Source organism: Peromyscus eremicus, chromosome 19 (assembly GCF_949786415.1).
Source record: "Peromyscus eremicus chromosome 19, PerEre_H2_v1, whole genome shotgun sequence".
Lineage (NCBI taxonomy): Eukaryota > Metazoa > Chordata > Mammalia > Rodentia > Cricetidae > Peromyscus > Peromyscus eremicus.
In genome coordinates, this window is record NC_081435.1 from 65377119 (window position 1) to 65396484 (window position 19366).

General features: G+C 40.4%; 1 protein-coding gene across 2 annotated transcripts in view; it reads left to right on the forward strand.

Annotated features, from left to right (window-relative positions):
• Epg5 (ectopic P-granules 5 autophagy tethering factor) overlaps positions 1-19366 on the forward strand; it is a 95905-nt gene that overhangs the window by 25742 nt on the left and 50797 nt on the right. For both annotated transcript variants that reach the window (XM_059245890.1, XM_059245891.1), the window contains exons 12-21: positions 1654-1808; positions 3188-3328; positions 5689-5853; positions 7767-7886; positions 8669-8928; positions 11228-11368; positions 13181-13325; positions 13528-13725; positions 14395-14505; positions 15317-15436. In XM_059245890.1, the coding sequence (XP_059101873.1) occupies positions 1654-1808; positions 3188-3328; positions 5689-5853; positions 7767-7886; positions 8669-8928; positions 11228-11368; positions 13181-13325; positions 13528-13725; positions 14395-14505; positions 15317-15436 (1556 nt within the window). The remainder of the gene's footprint in view (positions 1-1653; positions 1809-3187; positions 3329-5688; positions 5854-7766; positions 7887-8668; positions 8929-11227; positions 11369-13180; positions 13326-13527; positions 13726-14394; positions 14506-15316; positions 15437-19366) is intronic.

Below are 19366 nucleotides of genomic sequence, written 5' to 3' on the forward strand. Positions count from 1 at the left end.
CAAAAAGAGTTTGAGCCAGGTGTGGTAGTTCATGCCTTCAATTCTGCACTTGGGAGGCAGGGAGGCGGACATCTGATTCAAGGCCAGTCTGGTCTGCATAGTGAGGACAACTAGGGCTATGTAGAGAGACCCTGTCTCACAAAAACAAACAAACAAAAAAACCAACCAAACAAAAAAGAATAAAAATCAGACAATCTAGTTAGATATAAAAATATTTATCCATTACACTTAATATTAAAGAAAACATAACAGAATACAAACAGACTTAAAAACTTACCAAAATCTCTTGTAAATTTCTAGACTTCTGTATTGCTTAAAAGAAAGCATGTCTTTATTCCCAGCACTTAGGAGGCAGAGGCAGGCAGATCTCTGTGAGTTCAAAGCCAGCCTGATTAAGTGAGTTCCAGGACAGCCAGTGCTATGTAGAGAGACCCTGTCTCAAAAAAGAAAAAGAAAGAAAGAAAAAATAAAGAAAAGAAGAAGGAAAGAAAGAAAACCACACTTTATAAAACTAAAAAAACAAACAAACATTATTTGTGATTTTTTGCAGACATTCATTTTTTTTCTTCATTTTTCTCTGTTTTCATTCTCTCTCTGTGTATGTTCTACACAAATCTGTTTTTGTTTGTCTTCTGTTTTGAGTTTTGTTTTTGTTTTATTTCTCTGCTTCATAAACTGCTTCAGCACTGTCCTGGGGAAGTGCTTGCATTACTGTTTCCGTAGCTGAGTGTGAGCTGCCAGCTCTGAGTGTGTTTCACAGCCTGTTCCCTGGCTGCCAGTTCTGTGGGTGAAGTCCTAGACACAGATGAGGGACAGTCCTTTGCAGGGGCCTGGGGTGATTAGCAGGATGTCTGATGCAGGTAGTCCTGTAGGTTTCCTTTGTAAAGCTGTCTTCCATTCCAAGGACTTCCTGTCCTCAGTCTGGAATATAGTTCATAAATTTTTTTTTTGCCTATATATTTTCATAAAATTTTTGCATTCAGCATTTGGTTCCTACATGTATTACAGAGTTATCAAAACTGTCTATAGTGACAAAGTGTAATATTGCTTACACAGTGTCCTCTGAGAATGGGGCAGGACGGATTATATACTGTTTGTTATAGCCGGTTTCTTGTCCTTAATCTTTGTTTGTGAGCTAATCTCTTTCGTTTGGAGTGCCATGCTTGTGCTGAGTGATTACTGGCCATGACAGCGTGCATTCATAGTATCTGCATTCCTGTGGCTGAAAATGAGCACAGTCGATTCACAGGTGCCGGTGAGGTTGACAGTTGAGTGACAGTGACACCTGGTGACAGTAGTCGTGCTTTGTAGTGATATGTAATTTCATCTTTCGGGTTAGTGTCCAGAGTAGTGATTTGTACCACGCTCTCTGCCTCATTCAATCCTTTAAAGTCCCTTTTTAGAGATGAGGCATAGTTTACTGTTAACCTTTTGCTCCGAGTCTACATTATATTTGTGTTTTTTCAACTCTTGGAGGTCAACTGATTGAGCTTTCTTTCTGAACCTGTAGGAATCCATTTTGGAAAGGGGAAGATCCTTTTTATCTTTAAATATTTGTAGATTTTTAATTTTTATGTTGTCTTTCTTTCTGGTAGTGTAACTAAATATATGAACCTATTTCTCCACTTTAATTTTTTTGATATGAACTTGCAGACCCAGAACATTTTGCGAACTTGGAGAAGTATCTTTCTTCCATGAACAGCTCAGAAGAGATTTGCCTTCTGACGACCTTTGCTCAGATGGCTCAGGCCAGAAGAACCAATGTAGATGAGGACTTCATAAAAATTATTGTTCTGGAGATATATGAGGTTAGAATGTAAAGTTTTGTGAATGCTTTCTTCTGGCTGTCCATTCATTCTTGGGTATTGCTTTAAAAAATGTGACTTTCTGAGTTCTTGCCTGGAGAATCAAAGGAACATCTTTTGCCTCAGGGAATTTTGAAACCCTGTATTTTATTATTTTATTTCCCACTACTATCTCTTGACATTCGATGCAAACTTTGGGTAAGGAGCGGACAGTCTGGCCCAGCCTGGCGTCACAGCTTCATTACTGTAGCCTCACACCAAATGTCATTCCTTTCCTCCTGCCAGTAACACGGAGAATGACTTCCAAGTCACTTGAAATGAGATCGTAGAGCAAACATTGAACTTGGAAGAGAAGCTTTGGGTTTAGCTCTGTTATTAGTTGTCCATCGTAAACAGAAAAGGTAACTTGCCAGTCTGCTTTCATTTTTCCTCACTACACATCACAGGCTGGGGTAAGATCCTTATAGTTCTTAGTTTTTATCTGCTTCTTTTCTAATGGAGGAGAAATGTAAGGATTGCAAGGATCTTCTTGAGATCCCAGACCCTGGCGTCATGAGCAGTTAGGGCAAAACTGCATAGAAATGGCTGGATTCTCAGGTGAGGGTCCAATAAATCTCTCTCCCCTCTCCTCCTCTGACGGAATGGCAGTTGAACCAATACGCCCAGCTGTGATGATCACGTGTAAGCAGGAGCAGTGACCTCCTGAAGATGGTGGTGGTTTGTCTGGGAGGATAGTCCTGGACACACTGAGGGTTTAGGGACCTTACTTAGGGTTTCATTTTGTAGGACAGATTGTCTATTTCTATGAAATATTTTTTCAAAAAAATAGTGTAGGCTGGGCATGGTGGTGCATACTTTAATCCCAGCACTTGGGAGGCAGAGACAGGTGAATCTCTGTGAGTACAAGGCCAGCCTGGTCTACAGAGTGTATCAGGACAGACAGAGATACACAGAGAAACCCTGTCTTAAAAACCAAAAAAAAAAAAAAAAAAATTTCAATGTGAATGAGAAACTTTCTTTTTGAGGTGAAATCTTTCTACGTTGCCTAAAGGCCTCCATTTCCTGGACTCAAACGATCTTGGTTCAGGCTTCCAAGTGTCTGTGGCTTCAGGCTCATGCCCACTGTGCATTGCAGCGATACACTCTTTGAACCCAGTACTTGAACTCATCGCTATAAATAATTGCCATTTTTTCCTGTTCTCTCCCTACCACCTTCCGGTCTCAAGGTGGATAGTTTGCTAGCTCAAGTTCTGACATAGTTTTGAGTGTGGTGTGAGCTGATGCTCAGTGTGAGATTATGTTTTGTGGGAAAAAACTATGAAAATATGTTCTGATTGGTAATTACATTAAAAGTACCATTTCTTCCCCCACCTCTCATTTAGGTATCTTATGTCACCCTGTCCACCAGAGAGACTTTTTCAAAGGTTGGTCGAGAACTTTTGGGGGCCATCACAGCTGTTCACCCTGAGATTATTTCTGTCCTTTTGGATAGAGTGCTAGAAACCATTGACCAAGTTGGAATGGTAAGAATGCTGACTATTTGTTATTTTGAAAGAATCCTGAAGTAGCCAGGAATGGTGCCACATGCCTTTAATCCCAGCACTCGGATGCAAATGTAGGTGAGGGCAGCCTGGTCTATAAAGTGAGTTACAGAACAGCCAGGGGCTGTTCCACCGAGAAACCCTGTCCTGAAAAACCAAAATAAGTGAGTAAGTAAATAAAAGATTTCTGAATTAACAGGAACAGGAACACTGTTGGAAATGACTCATAAATAAAACCCTAACTGTTTCTGAAATGTCAGTGTGTGAACAGTACTGCCTCCACCTTCTGTTGTAGTCAGGCCCTTTTGCAATCCTTCCATAGTTTTAAAGAAGGCTTTAGTGAATGTAATTCATTGCCATAACATGTACCTGTTGAAGGTGTGCATGCCAGTGATCTTAGTATAACCACAGATAGGTACAGCCGCTAATGCAGCTGCTTTTGAGCATTTTTGTCATCTTACAAAGAAACCTTCTTCCCAAGATTTCCCAAACCCTTAGCTGTTACTCCTTATTCCTCCTCCTCCTTGGCCCCAAGCAGCTGCTAATTTGCTTTCCGTCTCCATAAAGCTGCCTGTTTCCGACATTTTATGTAAGTGTTGCCATAGTGCGTGGTCTCTTGTGTCTGGCTTATTTCTCTTTGCAAAATGTATTATAGTAGTCCTTTAGAATTTCCTTCCTTTTAAGTATTGGGTAATATTTCATTGAATCTCTATATCACATTTTGTTTTTATCTATATGCATTTGTCAGCTTATAGGCATTTGGCTTGCTTACACCTTTTGGTATTATGAGTGTTGCTGTTATGAATGTAATTGCCAATGAATATATTTTTGAGAGACTGTGGTTTCAGTTCTTACTAAATTTTCGTTTAATTTATTATTTAGTGCATGTATGTGTATGGGTGCACATGTACTTTGAATTTGTCATGCATGTGTGTGGAGATCAAAGGGCAACTTGTGAGGGTTTATTTTCTCTTTCCACCTTGTGGATTCTAGGAATCAAACTCAGGTTGTTAGGCTTGGTGGCCAGTGCCCTTACCCACTAAGCACAGAACCCAGAAGTGTGTTTGATGACAATCTTCAAATTGGTACCAGATTTTATACATACACACACACACACACACACACACACACACACACACACACACACACACGCCCCACACATTTGCCAGTTTGCAGTTTCATAGATTGGCTCATTTTCAGAATGCATATTTTACTTTTGTTTATGAAATCCATATATCATTCCTGCAACCTCTTACAGTAAAGTTAGTGTTTTGGGATTTTTTTTTGGTCTTACAGTAAAAGCATCAATATATTTTAAATATTTGTAAAAAAAAATGTTCAAAGAATACTTACTAGAAGAACAGAGTCTTGGAGTCTTGTTAGCCTAGGCTGGCCTCGAAGCTCACAGTAGTCTCTCAGCCTCCTGAGTACTGGAATTACAGGTGTTAGTAATGATGCTGGGCATTGAATTCAGGGTGTTATGCACTCTAGGCAAGTGCTCTAACACTGCCATATCAGCCATATCCAGCTCTATTTACTAGAATTTTCGACTGGCTCTTCCTATGTAGTCATTAATGCCTTGCATTTCTTTTAATTGCTTTGTGGTATTGACTAGAACCTTCATTACAAAAGGGAGCGGACACTCTTGTCTCATTTCTGCAACAGGGGATAGTTCAGAAGTTCACTGATGCCTAGCACCATTAGTTTATCATTTCTGTCAGATACTTACAGGCTCAGGTAGGACTTTTTCTGTTTTTAAAGTTACTGTTTTACAGCTCTGGCAGACTGTGCAGCTTTTAACTCCAGGATATGGGCTGTTGAGATAGGAGGATTATGAATTGGGAAGCCATTGTCAGCTAGATAGCACCAACTTGTCACAAATAATAAACAGACACATATTAAACAGATTTGTCGAGGGGGGTTGGGGGGGTCGCTCAAAAGCAGCAGCTTTCAACCTATGGGTTGCCATCCCACAGGGTCACATATCAAATACCCTGTATATCAGATATTTATATTACAATTCATAACAGTAGCAAAATTACAGTTATGAAGTAGCAATGAAATAATTTTATGGTTGGGGGTCACTACAACATGAGGAACTATATTGAAGGGTTGCAGCATTAGGAAGGTTGAGAACCACTGCGCTAAGGGAACAAAACTGATAGAATAACTCTATGTGGATATAAAGGGGACTGAGATTGAGTTTGAGGCTGGCCTCAAACTCACAGAGATCCTCCTGCTTCTGCCTCCGGAGTGCTGGGATTAAAGGTGAGCGCCACCACTGCCTGGCTGTTCCTGAGTCTTACATTCAATTATTGTTTTCATTTTCTTTTTTTTTAAAGGTTTCTTTATACTTGTTTAAAGAATTGCCATTGTATCTCTGGCAACCTTCTGCCTCTGAGGTAGCTGTGATTCGGGATTGGTTATTGAATTACAGCCTGACAGCAGTGAAGAACAAGTTGGCCTGTGTGATCTTAGAAGGACTGAATTGGGGATTTGCTCAACAGGTATGCCATCCTGGGAAACAGGAGGTTTTACATGCATCAGATTCAGGAAAGCATTTTCTTAAAGCATTAGCGTCTCTTTGGGCTACTTGCTGGGAGTGCAGATTCTTTCAGCTGTGTTAGAGTTCCAGCTCTCCTTGTCTTTCCTCTCTTCCTCTGGGGATTGAACCTAGGACTTTGAGCTGTATCCCCCAAAGTATCCTTCCTTCAGTTCTGTTTTGTGTCATGAACATCCTCTAATGAAGGTATTCTACATTATAAAAGTATTCCGTTGGGCTGGGACTTGGCTCATTGGTAAAGTGCTTGCTGCCCCAGCGTGAGATCCCAAGTTCCATCTCTAGAAACCACGGAAAAGCTGGGTGCAGTGGCGGGGGAGCTGTAATCTCAGCATTGGACAGGTGGACACAGACGAAGTGGAGCTTGCTAGCCAGTGGCCTTCCCATGTGCACCCAAAGAAAAAGAAAAAAATCTTCCCTTTCTCTTTAGGCCATTGACTGTGCTGTTTTATCTCTGGCTAGTACTTCAGTTCCTCCTCCCAACTTGTATCTGCTGCCTGGGGTCTCTCTCTTCCTCCTGCGGTTTGTCCTATATATTGTTGCCAGAGTTGTTTCCAATGTGCCTGAATTACGAGTTTGACTTTGCTCTGATCCAGCTCTGTGACCTGACATTGTGACTCTGAACAAGCTTCCTGAACTCTAGGTATCAATTGCCCATCTGTAGACATTGTTATTAATAGGCCTTCCCCATAGAGTTATTACACAGAGCTAGAGAAACTGTTGAGGCAGTTCCTCCACATGTTAATTCCTCAGTTTAGATTTTTTTGGTTTTTCGAGACAGGGTTTCTCTGTGTAGCTTTGCGCCTCTCCTGGAACTCACTTGGTAGCCCAGGCTGGCCTCAAACTCACAGAGATCCGCCTGGCTCTGCCTCCCAAGTGCTGGGATTAAAGGTGTGCGCCACACCGCCCGGCTTAGAATTTTTAATAGTTATTATTAAGGGTTAGTATATGTTAAGTCTCCTAAGAAACATGCTGGTGATTTCCTGCCTCTACCTGGTTCTTATTAATTAGCTTATTCATCAGAATATGAAAGTTTGGGAGGGACAAGGGGGAGAAGTTAGCTCTACAGCTATCTGGCATCTTTTGTTTTGAGCAAGTCCCTTAATGCTTGCAGTTGTCTTGTATGTTTGCACTCGTGGTATGGTGTACAGATGGGGAGACTGATGCCAGGGAGCCTTTCTCGTGCCGGTTCTGCTACCTGGGATTCTGGGTCTTCTCTCACTGAAGGAGATCACCCCTGTGGCTGGTGGGTGAGAGCCACAGGGGTGATCTCCAATTTGACATTCTCCAGCCTGCAAATGGAACACCTTAGCCTCCCCTTTCCATGATGTCTTCATCTAGATCCCCGAGTGTCTCCTCCCTCCTTTGTTTGAGCCTCTGTGGAAGAGCTAGGGAATGGAGTTTTTGAAAACTACAAAGAAGACTATTTGGAATACTATAGGTAACATCAGGCTTGTAAGGCAGTATTTACCCATGCTTCTGAGTGTAGTATTTTCACCAATGATGAAACAACAAACAGGAATGTAGACTTGATGTATTAAATATTTTCCTGTGTGATTGATAATAAGCATTTCTGTGATAGATGGCAATGTTCTTAACCTATAATCCAGGATGGGCACAGGGTCTTGGGGGTGACTGAGTTTCAGGCATATCCTGGTACAGTGTACTTGTTCTTTAGAGTTGAGGGTCCTTCCTCTGTTGTCAATTATAATGTCACGTTAGAGAGATACGGTTTTGAAACATTTACCTTCTGAATCTAATGTCCTGTTTTATTGTTCTGCCTTTGTTGTTGTTTCTAAAGGACTGTTTATTAAATATGGGATGGTGTGTTTGTAAATTTTGTTTGTTTGTTTTTAAAAGGCTACCCTTCATTTGGATCAGGCATTGCACACTGAAGTAGCCTTGCTGGTTCTCGAGGCTTATCAGAAGCACCTCTCACAGAAGCCCTATGCTGGTCTTATTTCTGAAAGTATGAAACAGGTACTGATTCTTCTTATGTACTGAAGACATAAGTCTCCATTTAAAAATTGCCTGGGAAGATGAAATTATAGTTTTGATTTTTATGTTTTCTAAGAACTCTTTCTGCTAATTCAAGATACTAAATTTAATTTTTATAGTTTTTAAAGATTTTTTTCTTAAAAAGCTTGTCCTTTATTTTTGAGATAGAGTCTCACTATGTAGCCCCTGATGTCCTGAAACTCACTATGTAGACCAGGCTGGTCTCAAACTCAGAGTGATCTGCCTGGCTCTGCCTCCCGAGTGCTGGGATTGAAGACCTGCCCATTCACACATGCAAAAGTAATCCTTTTGTGACCTTTAGTCTTTGAGGATTTGGGTTGAGCTAAGGGTGTGTTGGAACTCACATGACAACTCAGGAGAACTGAGTGACATTTTTTAAACCTTTGCAGGTTGGTAGTTAAATTATTAATGGCTTGATGTTACTTTTTATACTACTGAATTGGTAAATGCTATCAGTGAGGCCGCGAACTCTGACTGGTTCACAGTGTTTACTAGCACCGTGATCTTGAGTGTCAGCCTTCACATGCGTCTGCTTGAGCTGGGGTCAGGTTCACAAGGCCAGTCAGTGGAGTGGGGAGCTGCGAGTGGGACGTTGCTTTAGCACAGCGCAGCGCACACCAGTGAAAGGAAATAGCGTGCCTTCTCTTCTCAGAGCACTGTTGATCACAAACAGAGGTGGGGAGGTGAAGTTACTGTTTAATTTGCATAGGACTGACACTGTTTAAAATGAATGATTGTTGTAGGTTTCATACCTGGCCAGTATTGTTCGATATGGAGAGACTCCTGAGACCTCATTTAACCAGTGGGCCTGGAATTTGATCTTGAGGTTAAAATTACACAAAAATGATTTTGGAGCACAGCAGAATTGTCCAGTTGTTCCCTTCTCCAGCACAGTACCTGACATGACAGAATCACCCGTGTTTCATCCTCTCTTGAAGGCTGTGAAATCAGGCATGCCCATTGGCTGCTATCTTGCCTTAGCTGTGACAGCTATTGGCCACAGGTACTGTATGTTGAACCTCCAGGGTACCTTGAAGGTAGGAGTTCTAGAATCTCATATTTTCACATCCCAATTGTGAGGCCTTCATTAAACCATAGGGAGTTAATTAGGGTCAAATAATGAGCCTTGTTATAAAGGGAGAAATCATGCCCAAATTCATTTCTGTTCATTTGCCACAACACATATGTAGTTTTAACACATCTAAAGCTTCCTTTAACACATCTAAAGACTTTTCTCATTCCTTTGTGTGTGTATAGAACTTGTACTCAGTAGACATTCAATAAATGCTGGTAGAGTGGATGAGTGTGGGAAGGCGCACCTACCTGATGGGGAGGAGGTGAGATAAGGAAAATGGGGAAATACTCTTAACTGAAGCTGAAGGTTCCTGTTGAACAGAGATGGATGTGAGTAGGCATTGGGAAGTAGGTGAGAGGGTGCTCCATCTAGAATTGTTCTGGAGAAGGAGGGGTGGTTATTTAGGCCCCCGGGTTGCACTCATACATTGTTCCAGGAGCTCTAGAGCCACAGTAGTCTCTTGAACCCCAGGTTCCTCACCTCTGAAATGGAAATGACTGTGTTGACTGGTTTTATGAAGGTGAGTTAGACAAAACACTCATTGCATACTCACAATAGTGTCTGGCTTGTTGATTCTTTGACTGTAGTTCTCTAAACTTGTTTCATGGTTTCCCCGGATGCTGTATCCATTCTGGGACTGTAGTTCTTGCTCATTGCTGGGTTCTTTCTGTACTACATACTGATTACTGATGGGAGTGAAAGAGAGAATAAGTGTTTCTGTTTGGAACTAGTTCCATAGCTACAATCTGTGAATAGAAGAGATGTAACTTAAAGCAGTCTCATGGGCTGGGGCTCGGGGGTGGAGCACACAGAAACTTAGATGTAGACAAGTGTAACGTTATGGGGAGTACAGGGAATAATAGTCACAAAGTCACCCAGGATCGTGGTCATGCTAAAATGCTGCTTTTAAAATACATTTCTTAAGATTTATATTAATTAAAAAAATAATATGCATATGTATGTGTATGCCATAATGTGTGTGGGTACCTGTGTAGGCCAGAATCTGTGGATCCCCTGAAGCTGGATACAGGCCTGAAGTGGCTGTTGGGAATTGTCCTGGAAGAGAAATGCATGAATACATGCTCTTAACCACTCCAATCCTTTATTCTGTTCAATACTTTTTCTTTTTCTTTCTTTTTAGAGGTATATTTATATAAGCTCTAAAATACGTACATACATATACACATATATACATATACATTATATATAATTTTGTATTTTTGTTGTTATTATTTATGTACTTCCTATATGGTAGCCCTTGCAGTATTAACTTCATTTTCTGGAGTTTTTTTCCTCTAAGAATTAAAGCAGTATAGGCAAAGTACAGGTTGAAGAAAGTGGGAAAACCACTTGCTTCTTCTGTTCCTGTATTCTGAGCATTCTGATGTGAGGATCTCTGTGTTTTTCTCTTTATCTAACTTATTGTTTTCTACTAGATATAATCAGGGGAATGTAATGTTACGTTTTTCACCCAGCTTTTTAGAATGTTGTTTTTCATGTTGCTCTTGACTTTGTGTTTATTATTATTATTATTATTATTATTATTATTATTATTTTTGAGACAGGGTTTCTCTGTGTAGTTTTGGTGCCTGTCTGGGTCTCGCTCTGTAGACCAGGCTGGCCTCGAACTCACAGAGATCTGCCTGACTCTGACTCCCGAGTGCTGGGATTAAAGGTGTGTGCCACCACTGCCCAGCCATTGTGTTTATTATTATTATTTTAATTTTGGTTTTTTTTTAAGAGTAAATGCAAACAAATTTACTTTTCAAAGTTCAAGTCTCTACTACTCAACATTAATAATAATCATAAGACAAAAGCATTAGTTATTAATGACAATAATAAAGTATCTATTTTGAAATGTCAAAAACATATCCATGAAATTTTTCTTTTGATATGCATTGATTGTAATTAACCAACATGACTCAATTAAAATATACCACTATGGTCAATAATAAATGTAAATTTATGATCCTAAATAATCACTTTACTTATTAGTGTTTCATTTCAAAACACTAAAAAAAACCATACATGATAGGATATATGTACATGAAAATCACACATTTTCTCAAAAATGAACAATAAAGTGGACATGGTAATTCTGTGTGTTGGTTAGTCATAAAATTTTTAGGAAACTGAGATAATCCGGGTATTGTAAGCCTGTATTTCATTGGAGGAATACAATTTTATGAATGAGCTACTGAGTACTTACATTCTCCTTTCTTTGTAGCATTGAGAAGTTCTGTGCGGAAGGTATCCCACTGTTGGGAATTCTGGTCCAATCAAGGCATTTGAGAGCAGTGGTCCATGTCCTAGATAAGATTCTACCCATGTTCTACCCTTGCCAGTATTACCTTCTGAAGAATGAGCAGTGAGTATACTCTGCTGACAGAAACACCCAGCAAGCAGAAATGACGTTTTCTGCTTTCTAGGGTGAATTAAAAGGGAGTGGTATTTTCTTTCACTGGTTGGCTGGCTGGTCAGTCATTTTTTTACTGTTGTTTTGTTTTTCTCGGTTTGTAGAAGCACATGCATTATTTTCCAGTACATTTGAACTATAGTTTGTATTTTCTCATTTTACTGCTTTTTTCAGTTTAACTGACTGTCTGCCACTTTTTTCTTTTTACCATTTATTTTTATTGTTAATTTCATGTACTTTGGAAGTCTGTGTGGCAGTATGGGCACGTGCTTGCAGAGGCCAGAAGAGGGTGTCAGAGATCCCTTGGAGCTGGTTGTAAGTCACCTGATGTGGCTCCTTTGCAAGAGTAGTCCATGCTCTTAACTGCTGAGCATCTTCCCAGCCCCCAAGGATGGTTTTTTGTTTGATTGTTTTTCATTTTTTTTTTAAAGAGACAGAAAAAAAACTTGTTTAGAATGTGGTTAATGGACATTGTTTAGATTAATGATTCTAGTTTTATTGTTATAAAAGATATTTCCTATCTCACTTAATTTAGAATTGCTTAGAAAGCCTATTAGTATTTAAAAGAACAGTTGTTTCCGTAGGCTCTTGGAATAGTGTTCCTTACTTGTAGTAGCAATTGTAACGATACCAAAACATATTGTTTTATGTAGTTCATGAGTTGTGAGCAGGTAAATGAATGGGAAAGTGGGAAGAGATGACCTGTCCAGAAGGCAGGGAGTTGATCATCTCGGATTCATGAAGAGCAATGAAAAGGGGAGGTGAAACCCAGTAATGCTAGGGCAAGTAGTCCGTGCAAAGGAATAAGGGTCGTATCAACTTTTTGATTCAGTATGTCTCAGATTTGAGGCAACGAATTAACTATGGATTCCCAGATGCCTGGAGATTTGACCTTAGGAGAAGGGTCAGGGTTGGGATACTTTTAAATAATTTTTAAATAATTTAAATTAGCATCCTGCACACTCAGGGAAGTTTGGGAACTAAATAACTTGGAAAAATCTCTGCTTAGAGGTCTGAGAGATGGAGAGATAATGGTATTTTGAAGTATTTAATTCTGGCTCCCTTTAACTTGTGTGTGTGTGTATATATATATCTATATATCTATATATATATTTTTTTTTTGGTTTTTCGAGACAGGGTTTCTCTGTGTAGCTTTGCGCCTTTCCTGGATCTTGTTCTGTAGACCAGGCTGGCCTCGAACTCACAAAGATCCACCTGGCTCTGCCTCCTGAGTGCTGGGATTAAAGGCGTGTGCCACTACCGCCCCGGCGTCTGTATTTATATTACTTGGGTGTGTTCATTACAGTGTTATAGAGAGATATTATTCCTTTTAACCCACATTAAATATGAAGACTTTATTCTTCTGAAATCTTTGAAGATTTATCAGAATCCCTGTATAGCACTGTGGAAAATGGAACCAATTTAACTTTTTTCTGTTACCTCATTGGTAATGAAAAGAGCTTTGGGCATATAACCTAGTGGGAGAGCACTTGCCTAGCATGCTTGCAGCCCTCGGACCATCCCTAGACACCAACTACCCATTGCCCAAAGTCTGCTATGGTGGTACATGTCTATAATCCCAGCATTTCAGGAGGTCTGTTCCAAGGGCAGTTTCAGCAACATAACAGGTCAGAGGCTAGCTGGGCTCCATGAGACCCTGTCTCAAAATAGCAAGAGAAAAACAAACAAACAGAACCCCACACAGAACTGCTTGAAATTCTGCTTGATTGGAAGGTAAAGGGTGTGATCCTTTGCACTCCACAGGTTTATGTCAAACCTCCTCCTCTTCCTACACTTGGACAGTGGTGTTCCTCAGGGTGTCACGCAGCAGGTTACCCACAAGGTGGCGCAGCATCTGACAGGAACGAGCCACGGGGACAACGTGAAGCTTCTTAATAGCATGATCCAGGTCAGGGCTTTTACAGATCCTTAATATGCTCTTCCTCCTCTTCCCACAGAACTCTCATGATATGGGCATTCCAATCTCTTGGTAGAGGAAGGCTGTTAGAGTTGGACTTTCATGGAAGTAGATAGCATTTCGTGTGTTTTAGCAGTAGGAGGGAGGGAGGTTGTTAACCTTCCACATCACCTGAGCTTCTTCTTCCTCACAGGCACACATAGGTGTGAGCACGCAGCCTAATGAAGTAGGTCCTGTGGCTGTGTTGGAGTTCTGGGTCCAGGCTCTCATCAGCCAGCATCTCTGGTACCGAGAACAGCCTATTCTCTTCCTCATGGACCACTTGTGTAAAGCGGCTTTTCAGTTGATGCAGGAAGACTGTGTGCAGAAATTGCTCTACCAACAGCACAAGGTAACTGAGAAACTATGTTTCAGCCATTGGCTAGATACTAGCTGCTAAAAGGATCTCTTAATTATACAGTTCCTGGTAATAATCTGTGGCAGCTCATTTTTTAAACTATAGATTATGCCTTAATGTTGTCTCATCTCAGTAGCCATAGTCCACTGGCACAGATCCCAGAGAATGCATAGAGGAGTATACCGGGGTGGGGGGGGTTGTAATGCTCATTACATGTTTCTGTGGTGCACCCTGGTTTTACTGCAGTGGACAGTCCCATTCTGGAAATCTTTTTTTTCAATTAATATTGTATACATTGTCATGGCATTCAGGATAATATTTTCATACATGTACATCATGTACTTTGTTCATGACTGGGTCATTGCTCAACTCTCCCAGCCTTTTAAAGAACTAACTGCAATGCCCTCCAGACTGTTCTTCAAATTAAAAAGCTGTGTTACTCTGATACTAAAAATGGTTAAGGAGATGATGAAGAAAGAAAACCATAGGCAAACTTCTCTGATGAACATAGAGCCAAATTCTGAATGAAACACTTGAAACTGAATTCAGCGACACCATGACACCTCTGTCCTGTTAGAATCTTCCCATGTGGAGGCAACTGCTAATACCCGAGTCCACGAGAGGGTTTTCTAACACTCTGTTGCTCCTCTTCCCCCCGTGTAGAACGCTTTGGGTTACCACTGTGACCGAAGTCTGCTCTCTTCCTTGGTGAGCTGGATTGTGGCAGGCAACATCACGCCTTCCTTTGTGGAGGGCTTGTCCATGTCCACGCAGGTATGAAGCCTACTGAGGACCATTTGTTACTGTCCTTACTGAGGTTGGGTTGGGGCTGGAGAGAGATCAAGCATGGCTGTTAGGGGTATGTGGCCCAGGTTTCAGAGTGATTCTGCCGTTGGCTAGTTCTGTGCCTGGGCTGTTTGCTTATGTCTCTGTCTTCAGTTCCCTCACTCTCAGATGAGACTGTAATGGAACCTGTATGTAAAGACTCAGACCGTCGTCAGTGCTCACCGTGTGTTAGTGCTCATCGTTACAGCCGGTCTCAGACTGTATACGGTCATATCTGTTTCATCCCTTAAGCCAGTAGTAACATCCTTCAGTCTGTTAGCCTGGTCTTCCTGGGATTGAGCTGACACCAGTTCCTCACTGCTACAAAGACTGATGCCTGCCTCTCCACCTCTGATTTTCTGCCTCACTGAGACTCTGAAGGGCCATCTTTCCTGCCTAGCTCTAGAACATTCTCTGGGATAGCACTCTACCCCCAAATGCAATCCTCATCATTTCCCCCCAGAAGAATTTAATACTTTTCAGTTACTTGTTTCGTCTAATTGTATACCTATGACAAGAACATAGACACATAAGAAGTACATGGGAAGTTTAGAAGCTCAATATTTGTTGCCTGACATCTGCATGTGTGTGTTTTGCAGTGCTATTTTGATCAAATCCAGGGACTTACATGCACAAGCTAGACAAATGCTGTACACTGAGCCATACCTCCAGCCCTAAAAAAGATTTAAACTTGTGAGCAGGGTATGTTCATCACCTGGAGTTAGTGGCTTCTTTCCTTCCCCTTTGCTTGGTGTTATAGGTTTGGTTTGCATGGACTGTGCTGAACATGGAATCAATCTTTGAAGAGGACTCTCAGCTCCGAAGAGTTGTCGAAGGGGAATTGGTTATAAATGCTTTTACCCCTGACCAAGCTCTAAAGGTACAGTCGTGGTTCTGCATTTGAGTTACAGGGGTGCTTACACTCCTGCCTGAGCCATTCACTGCAGCCTGTTAACTCCTCCATTCAGCATCTAAAATCCTGTGGAACCGAAGGCTGTGTTGGCTTCTCAGAGTCCCCACCTGTCATGGAGGAGGGTCTTTCTAGTCTGAATGTAGGGGATTGCTTTTGCTGTGAAGTGGCTGTCCTTATGTCCCAAGTATATCCCAAATCCCTTGTTAAAACTTGTTAAAAATCAGATTTCTGGTGCTTGCTTCAGAGATTTTGAATCTCTGAACCTGGGTAGGAAAGAGGAATTTCTTTTAAAAACTTGTGATGACCAGTGTGTGAAATAGGCTGGGCTAAGGCTTCAGATTATAGATCTACTATAGGACCATAGTGGAGGCTTTGCTTTCAGGTTACAGAGCCTGTCAAGTAATTCTTCAGTTCCTGAAAGCCCTATTAAAATCTAGATTTTCAGCGGGGAGGTGGCAGCCTACTCCTTTAACCCCAGCATGTGGGAGTCAAAGGCAGGCATATTTCTGTGACTTTGAGGCCAGGCTGGTCCACAGAATGAGTTCCAGGGCAGCCAGAGCTGTTATACAGAGTTACCCTTGAAAAAAAAATCTAGATTTTCAGGATTGATAAAATTTGACAGATTCATTTTCGGTTTCTCTATCATTCGACTGCTTTGCTCTATGAAGTTAAAATTTTATTTAAGTTTTTGCTAGCATGTACTAGTGATCATAATGGATGTCTCATATGTACCTATACTGTATTTTGGTAATATTCTTTCCATTACTTTCATCCTCCTTCTATCCTACTGATCCCTTCTGCTTACCAGCTGGTTCCTTTCCATTTTACCATCCTTTTTTCTCCCCATGATCTCATAAATTTAATTAGGTTTGCTTACAGGAGCTTACAGGAGTTCAACTGAAGAACACCCCCCCACACACACACACACACACAAACAGGTTTCTTTCTCTCTCTCCCTTCATCCACAGGGAAGGATGGGCCTTCTGAGCCTCTCCTCCCTCCATGATAGGGTGTTTTTGGACCCAATGTTATACAAATTGTATGCAATATGCTGATGTAGGTTCTAGAATGCCAGAGCCATGTCATGACTGGAAGATAGTATTGTAAGGAGACTTTTCTTTCCCACCTGCCAGCTCCCAAATAACCAACATGGAGACTTAATATGAATTACAAGTGGTTGGCCAATAGCTCAGGCTTATTACTAACTAGCTCTTACAACTTAAATTAACCCATTTCTGTTAATCTATGTATTACCATGTGGCTTGTGGCTTTACCTGTCTTGCTCCTTCTGTTTCTCCTGGCAACTCCTGTGATTCTGCCCTTCTTCCTCCCAGCATTCTCTCTGCCCCCAAAATCCTAGCTATCGGCCAATCAGCTTTATTAACAATGGAGAGCAACACATTTTCACAGTGTACAGAAGGATTATTCCACAGCATTTCCGCCTTTTTGTCTAAATAAAAGGGAAGGTTTTTAAGTTTAACATAGCTAAATTATATATAACAAAACAGTTTTCAAGTAAGAATTACAGTTACAATATCCAGTCCATTTGTATTTGGCAAATTTAGAGAAAATATTCCATTATCTATCCTATCTTGGTGAGCCAAAGTATTGTACCTAATCCACTTTCTATCCTAACTTGCATTACCAACCCAAAACTATCTTTTTATGTCTCTCAACCTTATACACTTTACACCTCTTTTGTGAGTTTCTTTTCTGAATTTGTTAACAAGGAAAACTATAACTGTCTAGTTTTCAACTCCACCAGAGACTTGAGAAAGATATAATATTATCTGAGTAAGCAGGAAGTATAGAGCAAACAACTTCCAAAACTAAGAAATGACAAAAACAACTGGCTGCCTAGACAGTCACCCTAGGTTCTTCTTTAATGTTGAGGCATCCATCTTTGGCCTACAGGCCTAGAATATCTGACAAGACTTTTCTGTGAAGCAGGAATTTTGAAGGACTGTCCTGCCTTCCCTTGGCAAAGTTTGGAAGTCATTTTCTTTTGTGTTCTGCTTGTCCAATTTGGACAGGATACTGTCAGCAGTTGAGGCAAAGGCAGTTTTTTGACTGGTGGCTAATTTTTGCCATAAAGAAAGCAAAATCCATACAAAGGTTCTTCAATACTCATCATCTTCTTTTGAAGTAAATTGGTGCTGTATGACTGTTATGAAAAGCCTTAGGTTATTAAACATATTAAATGCCATATTCTATAGGTCTTTGAAGTGTTTGAAGACCAGCTAGCTATCTAAATATATCTATCTGTTTATGACCTTGAAAACATACCCAACATGACTAGTTTGACTATTATAGATGACTGTTAATCTGTATTTTTAAATTATACATTTCATTTTTAAATGAGTTGCATAAACACAATACCCTAGACAAGAGTAGAAGCATACATATAGTATAGCAAAAATAATTTTAAAATTGTATCAATAAACCAAAATCCATACTAATGTAAAATATTTTGAGATTAATAGTTGTTTTTGGTTAAAGTAGATTCAATAATCTACCCTTTTATCTCATAATTTCTCTATTATATCCCCCTTTTTTCCTTTAGAAAGAGATCTTTGAATTTAACTACTTTGTCTAGCTTTTTTTTTTTAACTGTGACCAACTATAAGTTGTAATCAACCTCCCTTAAATGATAACAAACATCCATAAACCAATATTTTGGGAATGCAGACATCATTCTCTAGACATCTTCCTATTGTTTGGGGGCATTGACATCTTTAGGGGAACCTTGAGAAAATTGGGATAATAATGAAGTCCTGCTAGAGTAGCATGAGGTTGGACTATCTCAGCCAGCAGCCTTGAAGCTGTTTTGGATGCAGAATTTTGAGGAGAGTGTAACAGAGTCTTGAGCAGATTGCAACAGCATTTTAAAATGCTGGATCACCTGGGCCATCTGTTTTTATTGGTGTCTGGTCCCCTTGTTCTGAAAATAGATAAACTTTTAAAGGTAACATATATTACAAGTATGCAATATGTGGTGTGCACAAGTCAGTTAAAGATGATTTTTTGTTTTATGTTTGAGCAAATATACGTTACATGTCTTGTAGTTCTTCTAGGTTTATTATTATTATTTTTTTTATGTTTGTAGCCAGGATCAGGGTGTCTTCTCTAATCACATCTGATCATCTTTAACCTGGAATGAATCTACAGCTTCTCATTTCCTGTGGCAATAAAAGCATAACCTCTCCCCCAAAGCAACACACCTTTGACTTAAATTTTGAAGTCAAGATATTTTTAAAATATATAGGTTGGTTTAGTCTAGCAGCTTTTATAATGTGGTATCTCTTAGCTGCCAAAAAATTCAAAGACAACAGAATAACATATAGGATCCAGACTCTCTGTGTATTTCCCATCTTTATGTGACTTTTTTTTCTTTTCTATTTACTCCCTTTTTAAGGACTCTATTATTTTAAAACTATGCTTTCTTTTTTTATGACTGTATATATCTTTTTTCTTTTCTCCCCCAAGCCTTTGTACATTTTTAAACACACTGTAACCCATTTAGGGGTCCATCCCCCCATCTGAATCTTTCTTTACTGCATATCTGTAATCTTTTCTGTCTACATGAGCAGAACCTCAAACCTGCCATGAAGTGAGCTGGTGGAGCTCATGCTGGCAGCTCAAGCCCTCAGGCAGCAGCTGGAAGATGCCTCTCTGTACCATGGCCCATGTGAGAAACTGTGGGAACCTGCCATGTGGCTTAGCTCATGGCATGCTGGCAGCTGCCAGGAGACACATCTCTGTACTGCAGCCTGCATGAGAGACATGAGACTAGGAAGCCACATTTGGCTCCATTTTTGTGTGTTTAGAACCTTCTTAAAGCATTCTTAGTTCTTATGTGTATTTAGGTGCTGGACGTTTGGGTGCCATTTAGGTGGA